This window comes from Haemorhous mexicanus, chromosome 5, assembly GCF_027477595.1.
Source record: "Haemorhous mexicanus isolate bHaeMex1 chromosome 5, bHaeMex1.pri, whole genome shotgun sequence".
NCBI classification, from domain to species: Eukaryota; Metazoa; Chordata; class Aves; order Passeriformes; family Fringillidae; genus Haemorhous; species Haemorhous mexicanus.
The window spans coordinates 31301097-31323554 of record NC_082345.1 but is presented as its reverse complement, the minus strand read 5'-3'; the positions used below and the strand labels follow the sequence as shown (position 1 = coordinate 31323554).

At 40.6% G+C, this 22458-nt stretch overlaps 1 protein-coding gene and 1 non-coding gene across 2 annotated transcripts; one reads left to right on the top strand and one right to left on the bottom strand.

The window, feature by feature from the left end:
* Positions 1–1884: 1884 nt before the first annotated feature.
* On the bottom strand, positions 1885–18566 carry LTA4H (leukotriene A4 hydrolase). The gene is made up of 19 exons (XM_059846745.1): positions 18367–18566; positions 17258–17388; positions 15010–15130; positions 14477–14545; positions 13685–13789; positions 11373–11425; positions 10646–10718; positions 10191–10331; positions 9946–9969; positions 9013–9083; positions 8788–8899; positions 7808–7952; positions 7626–7729; positions 7202–7272; positions 6915–6969; positions 5989–6084; positions 5382–5464; positions 4563–4667; positions 1885–2825 (listed from the first exon to the last, which is right to left on the bottom strand). The coding sequence occupies exons 1-19, from the start codon at positions 18511–18513 to the stop codon at positions 2705–2707; spliced, it is 1827 nt and encodes a 608-aa protein (XP_059702728.1). The 5' UTR covers positions 18514–18566; the 3' UTR covers positions 1885–2704.
* A 211-nt stretch (positions 18567–18777) lies between these two features.
* TRNAD-GUC (transfer RNA aspartic acid (anticodon GUC)) lies at positions 18778–18849 on the top strand. Its single transcript has one exon. It is a non-coding gene; the product is annotated as a tRNA-Asp (tRNA).
* The last annotated feature ends 3609 nt before the right edge of the window (positions 18850–22458 follow it).

Genomic DNA, 22458 nt, shown 5'->3' with positions numbered 1-22458 from the left:
GAATATAGAAATGAAAAACGAGGATCTGAAGCTTATGTACCAGGAATAGATAAATCAGACTAAGATGCAGTGCAGCTGTTCTAAAAATGTAAGGGTTTAACAAGAGTTAACAGCTATTCCCCAGGAGCAAATCACACTAACAAAAACCTAGGGGCAGGGCTGCAAGAGAGGCACCTTGGGGACATGGGTTGCTCATGGCTGCTGGGACTGAAAGAAGATTCTATTATACTTTTACAGCTCTATCTAGAGCAGGATAAAAGCAGGTAGTAGAGGCAGCAAGAAAGCTTTAATCGGTCCCATGCTCAAGTTGAAAACATACTTTTTTACTGTAGGTAAGAAAAAGCTTAATTAATTTCCCTTATGCTGTGAAAGATGTTACAAGAATAGGCATCAACAAACACTAGGCCACAGCTGCACAAGCCTGGGGCTGCTGTGTCATGCTTCCTTTGCAGGCAGAAGGTGCAAAGAGGAAAAGATATGGAGATAGCTGTTGAGATGGTGCAAAGAAAAAAGTTTAGCAATAATCATGTACACACAGAATTCGAAAATACCTCTGGTTTTAAAGGCAAAAGGGTAACAACACTCACAGTCCATGCTTCCCACATTAGTGTAGCTAAACAAAGGGACTACCTAGGGTTTAATTATAGTAGGGAATATTATCTTGGGATCCATCAGGTGGAGACACTGTCCCAGCAGAGCTACCTAGGACCATGCTAGAGAAAGCCATGCCTGACACAATTTTCTGTTTTCTGACTGACAACAAGAAACCAGGATTATCTGGCAGCAGGAACTCTAAGTGCCAAAGAACTGTATATGATATGTGGGCTTTTACAATAAAATGCAAGTTACCCCAAAACTAGTGACATAAGGCATTTCTAAACAAAGGACAGTTTTCATTGCAATCTGATAACTCAAACCAAAGCCTGTTGACATCAGATATCCGCTCCTCTGACCAGAGCTCATGCTCACACATAGAGCTGAGGGAAGAAGGAGGAAGCAGAGGGATGTTTGGGGTGATGGCATTTGTCTCCCCAAGTAACCCTGCTCTCCTGGAGATGGCTGAACACCTGCCTGCCCATGGGAAGCACTGAATTAATTCTTTGTTTGGCTTTGCTAGTGTGTGCAGCTTTTGCTTTATCTGTTAAACTGTCTTTCTTTATCTCAGCCCATGAGTTTACTCACTTTTACTCTTTCAGTTCTCTCCCCTATCCCATCCCATGGGTGAGGGAGTGGCTGTGTGGGGATCAGTCACTGCCTGGGTTTAAACCACAAGCTGAAAGCTTATATGGATCAAAACTCGGAAGTAAATCAGCTGACAGGCTCCCCTCTCATCCTAAGTGCTAGACTTAAACCAAGCCTTTTGCCACGATTTTACTGCCACACTCCTCCCCTAAAGCAGCACTTTTTGGTTTTGTTTGTCACTCTTTGAAACGGGTTATCCCTATGCCAACAGATTTAATTTATGCAAACTGTTCTTATCAAACTCGCTGCAAGACTCAGCCTAGAGATGGCAGCATTAGCCACAGCATCATCTAAACCATTGGCTGGAACTGCCTTAACAAGTACAGGAAAGAAATACAGCTCTCCCATTTTTTTTGAACTTATCTCCAGTTGTTATCTGAGCACAAGGGGTAGTGCTCAGAACTGGTTAAAAAATCCAAATGTTAAAAGACTCAAACTGGGTAAGGAAAGACTTGGACTTTAGCCCACCCCCCCACAATAATAAGTTGTGAAAATAAATAGTGGGTTGAAAAACCATTTTGGTCTTCATTGTCCTCTTGGATTCATAATAAATTTTTTTCCCACAGCAAAGAAGAATAAATAAAACAAAACTATTAAATCAAAACTTTTTGTACAGATCAATACACAGACAAGACAGACAAGTATGGAATGAAAAGATTTATTTTTTATTCTTTAGGTACTTGAAGTTTTAACCACTGTGCTATGGAAAAGAATGCTGTGCACAAAGAGCCATACCATCCACCAATTAATTTTCCAAGTTCTTCAATTCTATCACTGACAAATGACCACATCTCAGAACAGTTTTTGTGTATTCTAAAAATTGCTTGTAATCAAAACCTTCTCTCAATTCCAGAGATGTAGCAATTTTGCCGCTTTAGTTGAAAATGCAAAATAGAAAGTGTAGGATAATGGACTGCAAGGAACCTTGCCCCTGATGAATTACAGCAGTGCTAGTTATCAAAGAGGAGAAACTGCCTTGCCCTTAATGGGACACAGCTGTGTCCAGTGAGGATGGGTGTTACAAAAGAGTAGGTTAGCTGGTCGAGGGGGAGAGACAGAGAAGGAGAAAGACAAAGACAAAAAGGGAAGAGGTTGGTTTTTTTTGTTGTTGTTTTTGCGGGGGTTTTTTTGTTTTTTTTTTTTTTTTTTTTTTTTTTTTTTTTTTTTTTTTTTTTTTTTTTTTTTTTTTTGCTGGCCCTGCTGTGAGGGGCTGCTGATGGAGCCTGCTGGAGTCAGAGTCTGCAAGGGAAGCCTGCAGTCAGAGTCTGGGAGTAGATGGAGTCTGCTGGCAGTGCTTTCTACTGCAAGAGTACTGAACTTGATTTGGAAAATTAATTTTAAGTTACATAAGTACCAAAGCAGCAGAGCATTTTATGGTATAATCAAGCACGCATATCAGCGGTTTGGGCAATCGGTCTCTTCTTTCAGCAACACAAAAATCTCAAAGAAATAAGTACACTTGTCACTGGTCCTGCTTCAAGTCTTTGCCCACAAGCATCGAAGTGACGGGGTGCATAGAGGCCCTATGCTCCAGAAACGTCTTGACAGCCAGATCGCGACTCTTGTCAAAACCGTAAAGGTCCCTGTAAAAGAAGGAGTGGGGGGAGGCACCATTACAAAAATCCAGGAAAATAATACAACAAGGATTTTCCTAAGGTTTTACTTTTCCCTCAAAAGCCCTGCCTTAATGTTCATCCTGGGACTAAGCTTATTTCTATGCAAAAAAATGTCAGCAAGTGGAAAGCACCTCTGAAGATAAGCTTGTTCACAGCACACAGAGAATTCTCTATTATGCCACTGTCATGGTTAGAACCTGGCGCAATGCCAGTGCCCCCATGAAAATGCTTCCTCCCTGGTGTCTGCTCTGAGATGTGATCAGAATTAGAGCAAAGCAGACTCCAGCTTAGGAATAAAGGGGAAAAAACTTTATTAACCTACAACTATAAAAGAAAACACATAGAACTCAGGATGAAAATCTTCCAAAAACATTCCTCCTACCCCCACTAAATTTCCCATACATTCACCCCTCAGATCACCCACTCTCAGTCCAGCGCCACCCTTCAGATTATCAATTCTCAGTTCATCAAGGAGAGAGGAGTCCCTCTTGCACCATAGGCTTCCCCAGGAAACACAGTTGAAACCTCTTGCGTTTCCATGTCACACGTGGCACCGCCCGGAGATCATTTTGCCATCGTGACATTTTCCTTCCATGCCCAGTGCTCTCACCACTGCGCATGGACCAGAGCTGCTTCTAGGGTTTTCCTTTTAAAGGGTGCTTTGCCCAGTTCCAAAAAGAGCACAGTCTCTCACTTTGGGGACACCTGTCCCCCCCAAATTTCACTCCCTGGGGCCGAGGGGTCTCGAGAACAGAGATCATCTTCTTCTTCCCTGAAGACGGAGGGCACCACCACCACCCTCCTCACCCGTCATCTCTGTTCACACACTCCTTCACATCACATCACTGAACTCTCTTGGCTCCAAGCAATTGTCTCCCCCCTAAATGCAGTCTCTGTGTCACAGGAAAAATGGTCCTGGCCACGGCTATACAAGAAAAGTCCAGCCAAAGGCCACTCCATCACCTCCTCCCACCTAGGATTCTTCTCAACTTCTCTCGTGGCCCATTTCCTCTTATCTCATCTCTGTCTCTCTTCTCATTCAACTCCAGGAGGAATCAGCATTTGCAAGGTTTCCATCATCCAAGAAAAGGGTTAAAAGTCTCAGGCTCTGCCTGTGCAGAACTCCCACAGCTGCCCAGCCAGGCACCTCCTCACAGCACCCCTGCCCTTACCCCTCACGCCGGCTGTGCTATCAAATTTCAAGGTGGCACAGGCACAGACACCAGCTCGCTCTCTCTCTCCTGGGGGGGGCGGGGTGGGGGAGCTGCCCGATGTCTCTCAGGGTTCCTCCACCCTTCCATCCTGCAGGGGCCTTCTCCTCCCTTCTCTGTCCAAGGCCCAGCCTACCTCACTCAGGCCTCGTGGCTTCCCCTCCCCCACCCAGCTTGGAGCCGGGCAGGGGAGGTCTGACCTCTTTCACAGACCGAGAGAACTTCCCCCGATAGTTCTCAACTTTTAACCCCCCTGTGTTCTCAGAGGCGTATCCATGTCCTCAGTGGCCACACCAGGTGCCAATATTCAAATCTGAGCACCTATTGGTCTGACCACAGCATCCCAAAAAACTCACTTCCTCTCAAACTATGACAGGTACAATAAATATAATACAATTCAACAGGTACAATAAATACATTTCAAGTATTATTCATTCCATTATACTAGAAATGCCAACAGCATGAGGTCCTGCCACTTGGAGATTACTTTTACCTGAACAATGGTCGAGTAAATTTCATCCTGCCCTGATCTGTTGCCATTTTTAAAGCCAGAGGAATAGCTTCTTCCCACTTGGACCTGATACAGAGGCGCAGCCATCTGGAGGTGGAAGAAAAAGGTTGCACTTATAATTTCATTTGTGGTAGTGTGGTGGTTGGTTATTTAATGATTCTGTTCCCATAAATGCTTTGAACACTGCTGTGACATCAAGGGAATTAGATTCTAGCTCAACATCAAATATTTAGTTTTTGACTAGCACGTTACATACACCAACTTTTTTTGTACAACAGGAAAAGATTGCAGCCAAGTTCCTCCAAAATGGAGGATTATTTTCTGCAGCTTTGTATTTTTTATATTACAATAGAGTCCAGTTGCATCACTCAGAACTGAATTACACTTGTCCCATTTGACCAATGGATAAAACAACCAACCAACCAAATGAAATGTCACCAGCTATTATTTTGTTTTAAAGAGAAATTGATCTTGTTACAAGAAGTAGAAACCATACAATATATTTAAAATACTTTGTTATCAAGTCATCAGGTTCCTTTGCTAGTATGCCAGATTAAAATAAAGAACAGCTTATCTGCTGTCCACTGAGTTCTTCTACTAGACTGTATTGGCCCAATTCATGAATAACAGGATACCACTCTAGTAAGCACGATGCCTGCACATGCATTTACAAAACCACAACAACAAAAACCCCAAACCCAAACCCTGCCCCAGTTCTGTAAAACAGGATGTCTCATGTGAAGAGACAACTTGTTTTATGAAAACATTTAATATTTTAAAAGTGCCCATACTAGAACAAACCTGAATCTTATTTCAGAGTTGTTTATAGCATTGAAGTCATATACTTCCTGCATGCGTTGGACATGTGACAAAGGAAGAGGTGCCTGAAAAAGAAATGGCACAGTCAGAATAAGCCAGGGGAAGACTTCAAGCTAGACATTTCAGTAATAAACAGAGTAATTCAAGATGATTGGTGCTACAAAGAAACTGAAGTCCTACCATGAAAAATATTTTATTTGTTCCTTTTATCTTTTCAGTGTATGGAAAGGGGCAAGGAATAAATATTACCCAATTCCCACATTCTGTACTATTGAAACATTCAAGACAAAGTATTTTTGTTCAATTTTATTTATAGCTTATTTACTATAACATCCAATACAGACCGATTCAAACACCTCATGGTTTTGTTTTTAGCTTTCAATCCAAAACACTTTGTATGTTGTTCATTAGCTGAAGAGCCAGACATAATAGGAAAGGCAAGGCTCAAGTTTTCAATAACTATGCATGGTGAGAGCAGATCAATTTAGCAAAACATAAAAGAAAAAGAGTAGCTTAATTTCAGAGCATGTTAGGGCTTCTATGTCTGATTTGTGATACCAGAATCAAGTCATCCCAGGTGTGCATTTACCTCCAGAAGCAACAGTGCCAGGAACTCAATCAACTGATGAGATGACATTTCCTTCAGGTCTGCTGAGTTGAATGAACCCAAATCACTTTCTTTTGCCTAAAAGAGAAGAGTTATGTAATTTTTAATAGGTATTTCAAAATACAATTAGGTGTACTTTTCTGTTTTGATAGCCACACTGTTGAGCCATTTCACCTAAAGAAGATACTGATTTGTATCTGTGCAATAAGGGAAAGGGAGGGACTTAAGCTGTTGTCTGATGTTTGTATTCTTACTTATTTTCTCTCCACTGATCTTTTTATCCCCACTGTCTTTCTGTTAGTGAAGTGAAAAATCAAAAGCTTTTTTATTAAAAGTAACATTCAGAAAAAGAAAGTTAAAAGATGGAATGCAAGTACAGTGAAAAGCTACAGAGGCAACAAAAGGATGGTATGCTGAATTCTCTATTAGTTGTATGACTTTTATGCTTCACATTAGGAGAAAATTATGTGGTATTAATTAATATACTTTATGTACCAGTTTTTGATGGGAAATACATACTAACTCTAGTATACCATAGAGGAATTACTGCTAGTACAATATAATCAGTAATGTAGAGGTACCCTGGCATTTGTTTTTAAATCAAGCCATAATATCAGGGTTTTAAAAGAGTATTTTCTGTTTGGTTACTACATGTGTATAACAAGAAGTTGGCTCTGTGCCTTGTTAAAACATGGACTGCACTTCCCAAACAGAAGTTACAGCTGATCCCCTGACTCTACAATGAAGGTCTAGTCTAGGAAATACAAAATCCCTGGCAGCCATACTGTGATTATAAATACACACACTCTCAACAAATGAGAGATTTTAGAAAAGATTGGCTCACTTTGTGTAACAAAAAATACTAGCTTTTCAAAATAGAGACACTTCAGCATTCTTTAACCACTCACTTGGATCCATCTTTGGCTCAAGGCAATGCAAGCATTTGATAGTGTCATATCATACCTGTCAAATATAAAAAACAAAGGTTCGCATAATGAAATAACCACTGAATAAAAGACTGAAAATATTAACAGTGACTATTTTTACTGCTATATACACCTCCATAGTACTAGGGCATTTTCCAATAAAACATTTAAAAGACTTTCACCCTGTTTACAAACTGCTTCATGACTTTTAGGAAAATCACATGCAATCTGGAGAAGGAAAAGATGAACTACAGAAGAGTGCAGCTTACGTAGGCTTCACTGGTGGCATTCCTGGAGCATGAAACCATGAGTTCCAGTCAACTTTATCAAGAATATCTACCTACAAAGCAACACAAAACATTATTAAATTTTAAATCTGATTTTAGAATTTTTTTTGAGAAAATGAAATCTAGTTTCAATCTTTTTATTTGTTTTGATAACACTGCTCCAATTACCCGAAGAATCCTACACAGATTACTTCAAAACAAAGCACTCCCTTCTATGAAAAGAAAAAAAAAATTAAAAGGCATCTTAATGCAAACCCATCTTCACAAGATCCCAGATTCCATCATATTATGTTCTTGAAACAAAGAAAAGAAATATAAAGAACTGGTCGTTAAATAAGTTCTGATGTAAGTCAGAATTTCACATAATTAAAAGGTTTCAAGCAATCAGTTTTAAATATTACCCAACCTTATCCTTGAAGTAGGAGTACAAGAACTTCTTCCAGTCCTCTGTTACAATGCTCTTATAAGCAAATGTCTGAACATAAGCCTTCAAGAAGCCAATGAAGACATCTAACAAAAAAAGAAAATATTTAGGTGTTTGAAATTAAGATGGAAAACAAAAACATATAAAATCTTACTAATGCTTACCTGGTCCTCCAAGGAGCTGTTCAAGGTAAAAAAGCAAAGCAAAGCCTTTCTCATATGGCACAGATGAATAGGCAACATCAGGATCTACTTCATCCAGGTTAATGACCAGGTTAGTTACAGGATTTTTATCTCCAAGAGTATTTATCTGTGTCAAAGACACAAGAACACATATCAATGTAGGAAAACTGGCAATCTTGCAGATCTGTACTAATTCTATTTATAAAGGTATAAACCATCCAAAACTGAGACAGCTTCATTTCAAAGCATTCTCCTTCTTTTTCCTGAAGTTCTGAATCTTCACAAATCTTAAGTTACTTAAATTTACAATCAACCACCCTGTGCTCCAGCTGTCTCAAAGCAGTTAATTACTATCATGTCTGTCATAACCATGAGCACCTATTAGTCTGGCTACATTTATCCCCTTATTAACAAACTATTTGAACTACATCATTAAGCCTTTGAATTTAAAACCTCTATTGACAGAAGAAGTGCCAGCAGAACTTCAGCTCTGGATATAGGCGGAACAATAGGAACTCAGGGAACTAGTAAGATATCACAGACTAGAAATCTGAAAAATAAAGTTTGATTATGCTACCAAAACACAAAACTAAACAACCCACTTAGACAGTAAGAAATCAGTTGTTTGCATGAGGCACTGAAAATTCTGATGGTCGTGGCTGCAGATAATTTTGATTAACTTTCAGCTGCTTACCAGTATGCTAACAGGTAATACTGCAATTTAGTCATACCCAGAATAACCAGAAGAGGCTGTGAAGATGTTCATCCTTACAGAAAAGCTTAAAACAATTCAAAAAGCTTTATCTAATCTGAGTATATGAAGCTATTACCTTGGGTAGCAATCAAACACCTTGGAATCAAAGTTGTTCATCCTTTCATCCTCTAATAAGAAAGCATTAGGAAAGTTGACTAGACAAATTTTATTTGTGGGAAACACGTATGATGACTTTAGAACTATTTACCGTGTTCTGCAGTTCTCGCCAACCTCCCAGGGCCTGAAAGTGCCTGAACTGCTCACCAAACAACCGACCACCGATCCTGCGCTCCAGGTACACAGTATGACCCTCATTCAGCCTGGAAAGACACTGATGAAATCAGCACTGGTAGGATGGTAAAATGAATTTAGCTAGTCTCTTTACAGATTAAATTTAAAATATGATTTGCACTGCATTGAACATCATACCCACCAAAAATGCTCCCATGTTTTGTTGGTTACCAAGTTTCCTGTCCAGCTATGAGAGATTTCATGCGCAATAACCTAAAACACAAAAACAGATCCACCAGACTCCTCTGGAAAAAAGCATCAGATCCCAACAGAAAGAACAAAATGTTGATGGGATCTCATTTGCTATGTTATGTTCACAAAGTCAGTTAGCCTTCACAGTTCTGTAGATCTATCTGTATGAATTTTAAGCAGAGGACCAATGCTACAGAAACAATTTTCAATGTCCAGCCTGCAAGCCATAGAGCCATACTGATCAACAGCTTGGTGTAGGTAACTTGTTTATGAAATCCCATTTCAGAATACAGAATACCAAGTGATGGACTAGTACTGCTTTCTCACCTAAGCGACTTCTGCAGTGGGAAAGTGAATGATGCATGATATATTAAAAAGTATCCATGTCAAATATTTCAGTATTCTTTGTTTAAGACAATCTTTTTTTTTTTAAGTTTAGCAGTACATCAGTCTAGTAAAAAGACATAGGCAATAAAATTGCATTCAGAGTATTCAGCTTTGCAGGAAAAAAAGACACATAGAGGAAGAAGTTATCTCCTAATGATTTTGATGAGGCCAATTCAGTTGAGATTTTTAAACATATCTGTACACAGACGTTGAGGTTTAACAGGACAGGAAAAGAGTTATGGAGCAGCTAACCTCAGTTAGCCCCCTGTGTATACAGACACCCATGGTATTTCCATCTGTTGGTTATACAAAATAGATACTTTACAGAGTTTACTTAAAATTAACACTTGCTTCTATAAGAGTTCTGGACTTACTGCCTTAACTTTTAATTTTCCCAATGAAAAAAGACCAAGTTTTCAGGTATTTATTATAAAGGAATTCAGATACATCTTCAGGTTGTGTTCTGCTGGAAGAGATGAACCTATTTTTGACTTACGTTTGATAGAGATCGATCACCTGCCTAAAAAGAAAAGGGAAAGACAAGTTAGTTGTTAGGTTCAAGTCAGCCTCAAAAGAGATCACTTCATGCAATTTCTTGTATGATCCCTAACTCCAAAGGAGGCAGGAACATTTACAGGTCTTTCTAGGAAGAAGCCCAATCCAATTTGTGCATTAACATCCATCACCTAATTGATATGCAAGCCCTAAGGAAAAGCTGACTTTTATCACTGCTATACTTACCAGTAGTGTTGGAGTTACAAAAGTAAGACAAGGATTCTCCATACCACCATAAGGAAAAGAAGGTGGTAAGACTAACAAATCATACTGTCCCCACACATAAGGTCCTGCCAAATCTTCTGCTGTTTTCAGCATAGCTTCAGCCTGAAAAAAGAATTCACATTAGTTTCTAAGATGATTTCTGACTACAAACACTGAACAAATAATAAGCTATTGATCCCATTTTTCATTCCCTTTCACCTTGGCAAGTCCCACATGTAAAACAAGTATGGGTCTGTATCAAAATGTATTTTCAGTACTAAGTCTGTACTGCAGTAGAATAGTAGCATTTTGTGGGATGGCAGGTAGAGAAAGGAGCTAAAAATGACCAAAACAGAGAACTATAGCCTGTTTCTTTTCCAATACTATGTGAAACAGTTATCTTACAACACTGTTTTTTGTTGTTGGTAATTACTCACCTCAGAAAATTCATAGGCTGATTTATCCACTAGTTCTTTTTCAGCCCACACCAGTGTCCTTGGGCCAATCTTTCTGTTGAAAGTAAAAAAAAAAGCCAATAAGACAGTATGAACCAGAAGTACTTCTATAGGAAACTAATAGAGACAGCATATGTGTAACTGTGCTCTTGAGTATCCCATGTTGCAGAGGAAATTCATTAGAGAATCTTTGTCTGCTTTTCCTCACCATTGCTGAAGCAAAGCCTTAAAAAACAAAACAAACAACACGCATGCATTATTCAGCACAAAGGAACAGGAAAACCACTTACAGTTTTTTAAACACTATTAAGCCCTAGTATAAAAGCATTATTGTGGCCTGGATTAACACAACCTTGTGCCAATGAGAAATGAAGCTGAAGCAATACTTTTCTGCCTTTGACAGAAGAGGTTTATCTGTTAACAGACAAGGATTATCTGTTAATTAGGAAAGATCTATTCCCTTGCTAAATTTTAACCACTAAGGGCTTTTTCAGGTCCAAACTCTTTATGCTGTTTCTCTAATTTACAGCTCAAGTAAAAAAAATATTCAAGAGCAAATCAACATACATGCAGTTTGATACAAATAATCAGGTTAACTGAATCTCTAAGACCCTTTAAATTTAGAAATAAGACCAAGAAACAATTTTAAAAGAAGCTCAAAAGATTTATTGTGGTTATTAATATTTATACATTGTACAGATTCACTCACCTACTTTCTAAGGCTCCAACCACTAAAGCAAACAAGTAGCAAGGTATGGGAACCTAGTGGAGAACATAGGAAAAACAAAGAAATCTTATTTGTAATGGCAGTTATCAGACTACTGACTCAGAGAAGAACAAAAGTATATTAATAAAGAAGTTTTCCTCCAGAGTTTCCTGCCTTAAAGGCAGGCACTGTTTCTTCGAAAACATTGTTTTTTCCCCCTGAATGATACTCCTTTATCTACAGGATGCACTTTCTTCACAGCTGTTACAGGCAAAAAACACAAAACTGGAAGTATCATCTCTGTTTGAAAAAATCTGCACACAAAATTCCTGCTGGTTTGGTTTCTCTTCAAAAGAAAGTCAGTTTTCCATATTCATTTCAGTTCCACTAAATTTTATGGAAGGGGAAGTTAAGAGCTACTGCTCAGATAAAGGGCAGTTTTATCACACAGAAAGACACAGGAAGAGCTTTAATGAAGTAAACAAGAATATTTATGGATATAAATATATTAAAGACAAAAGATTCAGGAAAAATCAAAATGTATTTATTTGATTTCCATGTTTGGAATTAAAAAAACTTTAAATATTTTTTATTTCAATGAAAAAAAACTCCTAACTGAAATATCTTTATAGACAACTGCTTTGTCCAAGTGCTCTGGAAAGAAAAGGGGATAATACAGCCATCCCTGTAAAAGTTCCACTTCATCTGAATTTAAACAATGTTAAATAAGTAAGACTTTAAATCATAATTAGTTGGAGACACAATTTCAGAAAACTTTATTCTACTACTATTCACAAACCTTTTAAATATTTTTTATTAAAATACCTGTATCATCATCTGTGTTTTAATTTTACCTATTAACCCACAGAACATATTATTGAAAAGAACAAAGTCCCTTGACTTATGTTATAGATGAGTTAAGAAAAAACTATCAATACACCTCCACATTTTCATGTCCAGTTTGCCAATTTGACATTTTGAAATTCAAATGTCAATGACTGTTGGGTTGTAAACTCATTTTTACAGAGGTTGCTCTCCACTATCCTTCTTTCCAGCCTGGCTATGCAGGAACAGAGAAAGTAGTTTCAGGTAAGCCTCAGCACACATACATATCCAAGAGCTTGATGCATTTGCCTTTTCCATCTGAGGAAACAGACACTTCTTCTAACAAATCAGTGTCAGTGTTGGGCGATGTGTGTGTCTGTTTTAATGTCATTTTTCATTTATGTATTTTAAGCTTAATGTGTTTTTTTTTTTAAGCATGGTTTTTTAAAAAAAAGTAATGGTTTTCTGTACCAGAAAGTGTAGTATAATTTCAATTACACTAAATGTTATTTCTTGTACAGGTCCATCATGCTTATCAACAGTGTATTCCTAGATAACATTCATCTCTGGATTACACAAACATAGAAGTCTTCTGTACTAGACTGAGAGTGGCAAATGTTTTGGCTCCACAGAGAAGAGCAGAGCACTGCCTCACAGATAAGGGAACTTTTTTTTCCCCTCTCAGGTTTCATGCAGCAGCTAAATCAAACCTGACAGCTGCTGCAGTTCAGCGTACTCTGACCCCCTTCTCACCTCCAGTCACATCATACCATTCCTCCTTGCAGTTATTCAGTGTCAACAGCCCAGATCCTATGTTAATTTTATCTGCTTGTTCAGCAAAATGAACTGGGCTCACCAGAAGAGCTCATAAACACCAGAACTGTAACTCAAAAAACTGTGAGGACAAAAATGCCAGAAGAGTAAATCAGGACTGCTGCTTTATGAGCAGTGGAATCATTAGACTAGCTGCACCACTTACTAAAACTTCCAGAGAACAGTAATCTTTGATTGGCTGGAGACACTTTCTTTCCATAGGAACCAAAGTTTTCACATTCCAAAAAAAATTCTAAAAATTTGTTGTCAGAATTTGCCTAACTTCAAGCTAAAAATTGGTTCTGATGATGAGTTTCACTGCTTAGATCTTGGTGAGCTCAAAATTTGCAGGGTCTGTTTTCCAAAACTTCCATATTATTTGCACCAGCACTATTTTCTAAAAATCAGTGCAGACAGAAAGGGTTGTGACAGGACTAGTTTTGAGTATTGAAACATTTTCAAAACTCGAATTTGGCTTTTCTGGGAATGCCAAAAAAGACCAGTAAACACCACCAGCACCAGCCCTTACTGGTTGTCTTCTCAGAGCTGGAGTTCCACAATGCCTCATGAGATATCTCATGATATCTATGAGATCCAAACCATACCTGAGGCGGCTGTGAGCTGCACAGGTCAGGAAGAAGACCTTGTGCAGCCATTTCCCAGCACAGAGCACTTACGTTCTGGCTGAAGCGGTACACCTTGTGAGCGCTGTCCTCCGGGTCGGGCGCCTCCCCGTCGCGGTTAGCGCTCATCAGAGCCACCAGCTCCTTCGGGACGGAAATCTGAAAGGGCACCCACCCATAAGCAATGCAGCTGGCACTCAGCATTACACTCCACACTACAAGCAGCTGATAACTAAGAGTAGCCCAGATCTGTTCTGTTGTTAGGTCATCAATGTCAAGTAGAACATAAGGCATATGGAAAACGTTGTCATGAAGACAGGCGATATTGAATTAATCAGAGGAGTACCTCCAACAGAAGTTAAAAGGCTCACTTTCTTCAGACAACTCAACTGTAATGTCACAGTGCACATCTATCTTGCTTTTTGCTTCCTTAAAACTGTTTACACCAGGACTGCAAATATCCCCTAGCTATATATCAGAATATATTACTTAAGGCATACATGAGAGCCTTTTCAAGGCAGAACTCTTCGCAGAACTCTTTGCTGTCTTACTGTCAGCTTTTCCTGATTTTAGAGCATCTTTTTTTCTTACTATTGCATTTTTATTTCCTTTTGCAAATAGATACATAACAATGAAAAAAGAATTGACATATACAAAAAAGAAATGGCAAAGTTAGAGAATTGCCACAGGGAAGATCAGCTCTTTCCTCTCACATTAAGCTGAAAGTTAACATTCTGGTTTTATATTAAGCCACATGCTGGCAGCTACCAAAAAGCCCTGAGCAATATAAATTCACCCATTGCAGCAGTTGTCTTCAGTTAAGACATATGACTTAGGCTCATCTACCTCTGCATAGTAGGTTAGTTTCACAGCAGGTGTGTCTTGGCATGGAAAAATGGCTCTGCAGTGGATAGCCTAGAGAGAGAGATAGGAAAAGAAGATAAAACAAAAGTATCTTTCTAATGCAGAGGACTAGAAATAAATCAATTAATGCACTATAGTGCAAGTCTATACAGCTCCTCCAGAGAATTCATTATCTATAATCCTGTACTTCTGTCACTTAGAGCTTGCAGGCCTTTGTAAAAGGAGTAATACTGGGTAAGGCAGATCAATAGACACAAGTATTGGTTGTAAAGGACCATATGTTCTTCAACAAGGATGCTGGAGTGGGTAAAGCAGTTCCAGAATTCCAAACTGTAAACATATAATAAAATCTCAACAACATCTTGACATTAAGTGTTTTCATTTAGAACCTTTGACACACACAGCTAGAAGTACAGGCTACTGCTCTTCCCTTTTCTAGCCTTTCTCTGCAGTTCTTTAGAAACCAAGGGAAATTACAGTGGTATGTCAAGAGGTTTGGAAAAAATGAACTTAACCTGGCACTGGCTGAAGAGAAATGGGTGTTTCTTTCCAGAAGTTTGCTCAGGAGTAAACCACTGGAGAGCTGAAGACTGTGGAGAGCTTTCAAAAGAGATTTCAACAATTGCTTCTTGTCCCCTGTATAATAAAGAACAGAGTCAGCCTGTTTTGACACAAATCCTGATCACACTGAAATTCTTCTGCAAAGATGTCTGAAAAACAGGTCTGCAGCACTGTCTCAAAAGCATTAAAAATGAGAACAAGTATCATATCAAAAGCAATAATTCCCTTTCAATTACGGTATTAAAAAATGGCTAGCTGATTTAATTTTTTACATCCCAAGGCACTTTTATTATTGTTTTTTACTAACCAGAAAACAATTCCTCTTCTCTCTTCAAGGAGAGCACAGATCTTTTCTTTAAACTATTTGGGCCAGCTACATGTATATAGATTTGTCACAGCTAAATAACCTTGTAAATATAAGTGTAAAAAACCCTTTGCAATACACAAAGAAAATGTACAAAACCCTGCATAAGAAGATACATGACTGAATAACATAGAATAAGTATCCTGTACATAAAAAATTTTGATTTTTGTGTCTGACATTAATGTTCTGTAAGTATTATCCTTAAGAAGAAAAAAACACCCTGAAAATTATCAGTAATTACAGAATTAATTCCTATTAACAGTAGGAGTTAACAAGAAAAAGAAATAATGCTCAGATTTTATTCAGGGTTTCAGAACTAGGGTCAAGTAAAAACTAACAGTTATGTGTAAGACAGGTATCAGTTTGCTAATGAGAGAACACACACCAGCCTGACACATTCACACTCTTATTTATTAAAAACATATCTTAACCATCACTGACACCCAAAGCACATGGGAGTACTTGCTTCTGTTCTCAGACATGCAACTCTTGGATTAAACAATCAAGCCATAAATCAGAACAAACTTCAGCTAATCAGAGGAGTTGGACACTAGATAACCTGACCACATGTACACATCTGGTTTATAACCAGTATTCCAAAGTACATATTTGACAAGAAAAGAGAAAATAATTGGTATTACCATAGGGCACATTGCTTTCTGAACAATCAGGCTTCCAGGTGTAACTCTCACCCTTTCCTATGCTGTTTTATTGATAGTTACATGGGGGACTGTATCTCACACTGGATTATGAATTCTTACAGTTACAACTCACACCTCCCTCTTTTTTTTTCTTACCAGGAAATGTAGCACTTTATAAAAAAAAAAAAAAAAAAGGCAGCTGAAAGTCAAATAAAAGAAACAGGCCTATATTTCTGATGTGGCCTGTTTGCTCAAGTACTTCATTTGTTCAATTTCATAAGAGACCAGAAGTATTTCTCCAGAAGGGACAACTATTTTATGACATTCCTTTCTCTTCCTCATTATTTGTGTTTCTCAACTGCACTAATTCAGTGTACAACATTAAAAAGAAGAAAAGCTTGGAAACCAGACTAAAATGAAAGAGTTTTTAGAGGACGCAACGAGTTCTAAAAACCAAACAATAAGAAGCAAGAAGCAACTTGATATTCAAGTGTATTCAAACAAGGGAACTTCCTTATACAATCACAGCTTTCAGCTTTGGCACCATGGAGGACTGAGATACCACTGAGTTACAACATACAAAGCAAATTGCCAAAAACCATACTGTAATTTGGCAACAGCTTTTTAATTCATGCACCTTAAGAGGTAGACCATGATTAGTTCACTCTCCGTCATGCTGCCAAAACTCAAGTTCCAGCTTTCAGGGACTTGGGCTTAGCATAGCCAACAAAATAAAACTTTGATTATTTGAAAACATGCTCCTATCTAATCATAGTGGTAATCTGAAGTTCTACAGAAATGCAGAACCAGCCCTTGCAAAAAAGAAGATCCAACAGGGGCTGTTGCTCCATGTGCTCCACACTGTAACAATTCTGAATCAGGTAGTTAAAGCGGAAACAATATTACTGATGAGAAGCACTGGAGAAATTGTGATACATTTCACATCATTTTGCTACTCAGTTTAGGAAGTAATTTTTTCCCTGATACAAGGTCTGGGGACAGGTACAACATTCCCAAAGTTTTGACTAATGAAAGCCAAATATGACATGAATCTACAAGATCATACCAAATGAATGCAATACCCTGATTCTAATTTATAAGTCCCTTTGCAAGCATTACTCAGCAACCCTACAGGAGACAAGCAACTTATACAGTGCATTTTCAAAACCACCTAAAGGAGCAGGCAAAATTGTGTACCTTCTTAGTTCATTTGGAAACGTGATTTCTAGAGGGGTCCCCTTGAAACTGTGCTTTTCTCCAAAAGCAAATTGTGCATCCTGTCCATTTACAGTCACTTTAAATACCTGTACGTCTTTTGTATCCAGGACCTGTGATAAAGAACATATTGCATACCACTTAAACAGTGCGAAATAATAAATGCAGCACTATGAAATCGTAAACACAAGTCCCTCTGAAGGAAAAAGTATTTTCTAAGCAAAACCAGAAAAGATGACTGTGTTGACCACCAGGAACCAGCATTTTAAGAGAGCAGCAGTGAACTGGGAAAGCCGGAGGGAAAAGAGGAAGAAAACCAACTTCTGACCATAGAAGTGAGCTTATTAAGAAAAACTACACAGGTAACAACTCCACAGTACTGCTATGAAGTGAGGAGAATGGTATAAAAGCCCCTGCCAAGGCTTCTGTCCTGGAACGCGCCACTGAGAATCTAGACTTTCAATGGAAGGTGAATTAAAGAGTACAGTACTCATTTTTAGCACGAACGAGGCGTTACTCTTTATTACTAATGGGACTAGGCTTTTTCCCTAAAAAAAAAAGCGCCAACCACAAAAGAATTTTATGGAGTCAGCATGAGAAAAGCCCAGAACCCCCAAACTTCAAATATAATACGAAGTTTAAGAGGTTCACATGCTTATTTGCAGAGATAACAGAGAAAGCAGCTGGCATAACGAAACACACAGGCGAAAAAGCCCTAAATCTGGGTTTCCAGTGATTTATTCCCATCTTTTGGGCAGCATGCTTTTCGCCGCTTTAAAGGGAAGAGACAGTCTTGCCTTTCCCTTGAGCACCGCGCCGGCTCCGCGGGGCTAAGCGGGAACCGGGGCGGCGAGGCGCCGTCAGGCTCCAGCCGAGCGGCAGGCAGGGGCGGCGGGTGCGAAGAGGGCCAAGCGGCGGCAGGGAAGGAAGGAAAGAAGGAAGGAAGGAAGGAAGGAAGGACCGCGACGACGGCCAAGGGAGAGGGAAGGACGGGGGAGAGGGAAGCCCGGCACAGCGCGGGCTCCGGGCTCGCCCCTCACGGTCCGCGGGTCCCGCCGCCCTCACCGCCCCCCCCCCCCCCCCGCCGTTACCAGGCAGCGCAGCGCCTCGCGCTCCGCGCGCGCGGTGAGGGCGGCCGTGCCCCGCAGCACCCGCGCGCCGAAGTCCGCGCGGCAACGCAGGTGGAGGTGCCGCGTGAGGCAGCACGCGGGGGACGCGAACGAGCTCGGGTCCGCCATCGCTCGCGCGCCGTCTGCCCGCCCTGGCCGGCCGTGCCACCCGGTGCAGCACAGAGCCCGCCGCGGAGAGGGAAGGGGAGGCCCCTGGGAGGTGTAGTGCCGCCCTCCCCGCGGAGAGGGCGGAGGAACGGCGTGAGAACTGCAAAACCCACAGTCCGTTGCGAGAGAAGAGGGGCGGATGAACGGAGCGGCGTGGTTGTCTTACCAGAGTGCTAGATAAGAAACATAATATGAGCCCTACTGGAGAAGCAGCGATTGTACAGTTCCTCGTTAGTATAGTGGTAAGTATCCCCGCCTGTCACGCGGGAGACCGGGGTTCGATTCCCCGACGGGGAGGTACATAATTTTTTTTTCTCTTCTAGTTGCCTCTACTGTAAAGGCAAAATCAATCTTTTTGGGGAAATCAAAGCTGCTCCCAGACAGCCGTAGTAAAAGCGTTCCCACTCTGTAACAGGGAAAGCAGAGCAAAACCTATCCGGTTCTAGCTGCCTACCTGCTCCAGGGCTGAGGTAGTGGTAAGGTCTCACAAGATCAGCAGCAGAACTGAGAGCAGACACAGGGAAAGTACTTTCATATTTTAATGGCTCAAACAGCTGAACAAAATGGTTAAACATTTCAAAAACATTCACCCTTTTTCTTAAACTGAGATGGAAAAATCCTTACTCAGCCTCCTCACCTGAGTCAGAAACAATGGGAAGGGGACAGGTTGAACAGACACAGGAGAACAGGGATGGTAGAAGGCCAGAGGCCATGTCCTGGCTTGCAGTAACACAGCCTGGCATTTTTGTCCTCAAAGTGAGAACTTCAGCATTGGAAAGCCTTGAGGCTTCACTGGATCATTCCCAGAGCACACTCAGCTATGTGCACCAGCTAAGAGTAGTTTGCAGAGCAGCTGTGAGACTCCAGCACCCCTACTTACCTTTACTTAGTATCACTGAAAATGCTTTGTTAGACACCCCCTCTTTTTTAATCCTTTTACCAGAAATTTATATATCTATTTATTCATTACACAGTTTAGCACAAAGGTACTAGGAGAGATCTTCTCCTTTTTGTGGGAGGTCAGCAGATGCTGAGCAGTAAATATGATTGCCCAAATTTCTCTTTTTCCAAGTCAGGAAATAGCTCCATGGCCAATTACACATAAAAGGAGTAAGGAATTAGGACCCAAGGCAAAAGGCCAAGACACCCAGCTGTGAGGATGCATGTGTCTGGTGTTCAGAGCAGGAGGCTGGCGAGCCCTGCTCTGGCCCTGGCTTTGTGCACTCTGACAGTTTCAGTAAAACTAATTTGATGCCCTGAACTGCACACTGAAAGCAGATAGTTCTGTACCATGAGCAACCTTGCATCAGCCACCCAACCAGCAGGGAGCACTCAAGTGAGAATATACACAAGAGACATTTTCTCTGTGTAATAAGAGCTAAGAGGCAACTTAACAGAAAAGTTTGGCAACAACAGGCAATTACTCTTAACACAGCATTGCTGGAAACCGTGGACACGTAATGTCAGATGCAGAATCTAACCCCTGTCACCCTCAGAAATTGGTTTCCACACCTTCAGCCCAAGTGTGGACAGCCATGGCAGCAGCACACCAAGAGCTGTGGGGAGCTGAGGGCACAGGAGGAATGCTAGGCTTGATGTACTGTGTAAGACCAAGAGATGGTTTCTGTGTGTGCTCATAGCTGATGGCACAGCCCACGGGCCTCTCAAGAACATCCCACCACCCCAGCTCTCCCACCTGGATGTAAATCTGAGATGGCATTGTGAGAAGTACATGAAGAAGAGGGGATGTGAGCACCATCCACAGGGATACCCTGGAGCTTTGTATAAACTCCTAGACTACAGTCACATGCCCAGACAAACTAGGGCAGGACTAGAAAGGAGTTTCAGTAGGTCTGTATTATAGAGGGGAGAAAAAAGAACCATAACATTTTCCCTTTCGTGATTTCTGAATTTCCTGCCACACTCACTTCCCGTTCTCAAAATCCACATATATATGTCATCAGAAAATCAAGGGAACTTAATTTGTTTAGTAGGCAGTTTATTTCAAAACAGAGGTCAGACCATAAAATAAGATGCAAGATCCATTTAGTTGTTCATGTGTGTTGGCATCCACTCAGGCAATTTCAGCTGTCGTAAAACAATATGGGATAAGAAAAGCAATTAATTCAAAACAGAACTCTGCTGACAGTGGTTTTAGTCATAAAAAAAAAGTCTTGTAAGCAATTTCATACCTGCTTAGTCGTGGTTCCTGTTTTCAGATTTAGCTTTCACAGTGCTCAAGCCACTACCCAAGAGGCAAAGTTTTGCTGTAAACGTACAGCTTCTAAAGTCCCAGAAAGGCATTCTCATTGGTGCATGGGCAAAGGTGAAAGGAAGAGGAACAAGGAGCTCAGGGCACTGAGCAGGGTTTTACAAGGTCAGCCTCTCTCCACCTGCAGGGTACTTTGTTCTCACCTAAGTCATCCAGGTCAGCTCAACCTCTTTCCCTTCTCCTGTGCTACCAAATCCTTCCCCTGCGCCCGCACGGTGCTGCTGTTCCCCAGCTGGCAGTGTGGAGCCAGGACAGCTGGAACGCCAGCAAGCCCAGACACAGCTCCCCACAGGTTTCAGACCTTCCTGAGAATGCCAGTGCAGTTTAGGATGGCTTCCTCATGGTCTGTGTCCACAGGAGGCACAAGGTGAGGGATTGCTTGGCTGGAAGACTTCTGCAGTTGTTTGCAGAAGCACAATTTGAATGGGCACTAATGAAATCTGGAGGGGCAAACAATTCAGTATTGAGAGTAGAATTCTTTCTCCAATGCCTCTTTAATTATCCACACACGGCTTTAACCTTCATCTCTTTTGGTGCTTCTAATCCTCCCACTTACCTTGCCATCATGTGTGTGTAATTTATTACCCTCAATTTATCCAAAGCTCATGGAGAGCCAGTATTAAGGCTGGTCGGTGGCCAAACCAGCAAGACAAGAGCAAGTTGGAGAGCAAATTACCAGTTTCAGTCTTGCTGAATTCATAGGCTGGTAGCAAAGCAATGCTGTGGGGAGGTGTGGGATCGAGTGTCAGCAAAAACTTGATAATGGCAACTTGCTAAAGCATCTGTTTTAAGTGTGTTCAAGCCCTGGGGACTGTGTAATTTCTAGCATTTTGTCCTCTGAGGGTTGTATTCATAGCTGTATTTAACTGCGTCCATTTCATGTACCCTTAACTCTGCCAAATATTTCAATTAACCTTTTTCAAGGTGATTTCTGAAAAGCAAAATATTGCTTGCAAATGTTAAAAGTCCACTTTATGTCATTAGAAATGATGAAACAAAAACTTAGGAGAACTGAGTACCTTGGAAGTTTTATATTGGTGATTACTCTAAGGACAAGGAAAAGAAGATAGGACCCTTTCTCAAATGTAATAACTTATGTTAATTGCATATCAGTTGGAAGTAAACTAATTGCTAAGTAGGGATATAAGGAAGAACAGATTAGAAAATGTCACTATAAATACTCAACAAGGAGTAATAGCAGGAACAGACAACGACAAATTTTTGCAAGCTTTCTTGCAGGTCAGGACATCCAATGTAAAGATGATGAACTGGCCATTTAGGAGGATATAAGCCCTTTGACTCCACCTTGGTTCTTCTACAGAGACTCCCAGTGCTAAACCTTTTGGCTGCTAAGAGAAGAGGGGAATCTTGGCCCCTCAGAAGGTGCTGAAACACTTTGCAGCAGTAGCTGCTGCACAGGGTGAACCAGGGGATCATTTAAATAAGATAAGCGATGTAAAAGATCTTGATCTTCATTGGAGAAGTTTTGGCTTGTCATCATTAGTATCCACAAACTGTTGGCCCCAAAACCTTAATTTGCTCTGCAATCTTCTCTCTCTACTGAGGAACCTGGCTGCCAGAGGCCCTGGCCAGCTCTGTGATGGTGCCAGCCTTGGATCAGCTCCTGGGAAAAG

Bases quoted from the DNA above. Each gene is read 5' to 3' on its own strand.
- LTA4H (XM_059846745.1), bottom strand. From the start codon at position 18,513: ATGGCGGACCCGAGCTCGTTCGCGTCCCCCGCGTGCTGCCTCACGCGG. The intron at 17,389-18,366 runs GTAACGGCGGGG...TCTTTATCACAG, and splicing joins GCGAGGCGCTGCGCTGCCTG to GTCCTGGATACAAAAGACGT. The intron at 7,953-8,787 runs GTAAATAGTTCT...TCTTTGACACAG, and splicing joins GGCGAGAACTGCAGAACACG to ATAAATACTCTTGGAGATAA.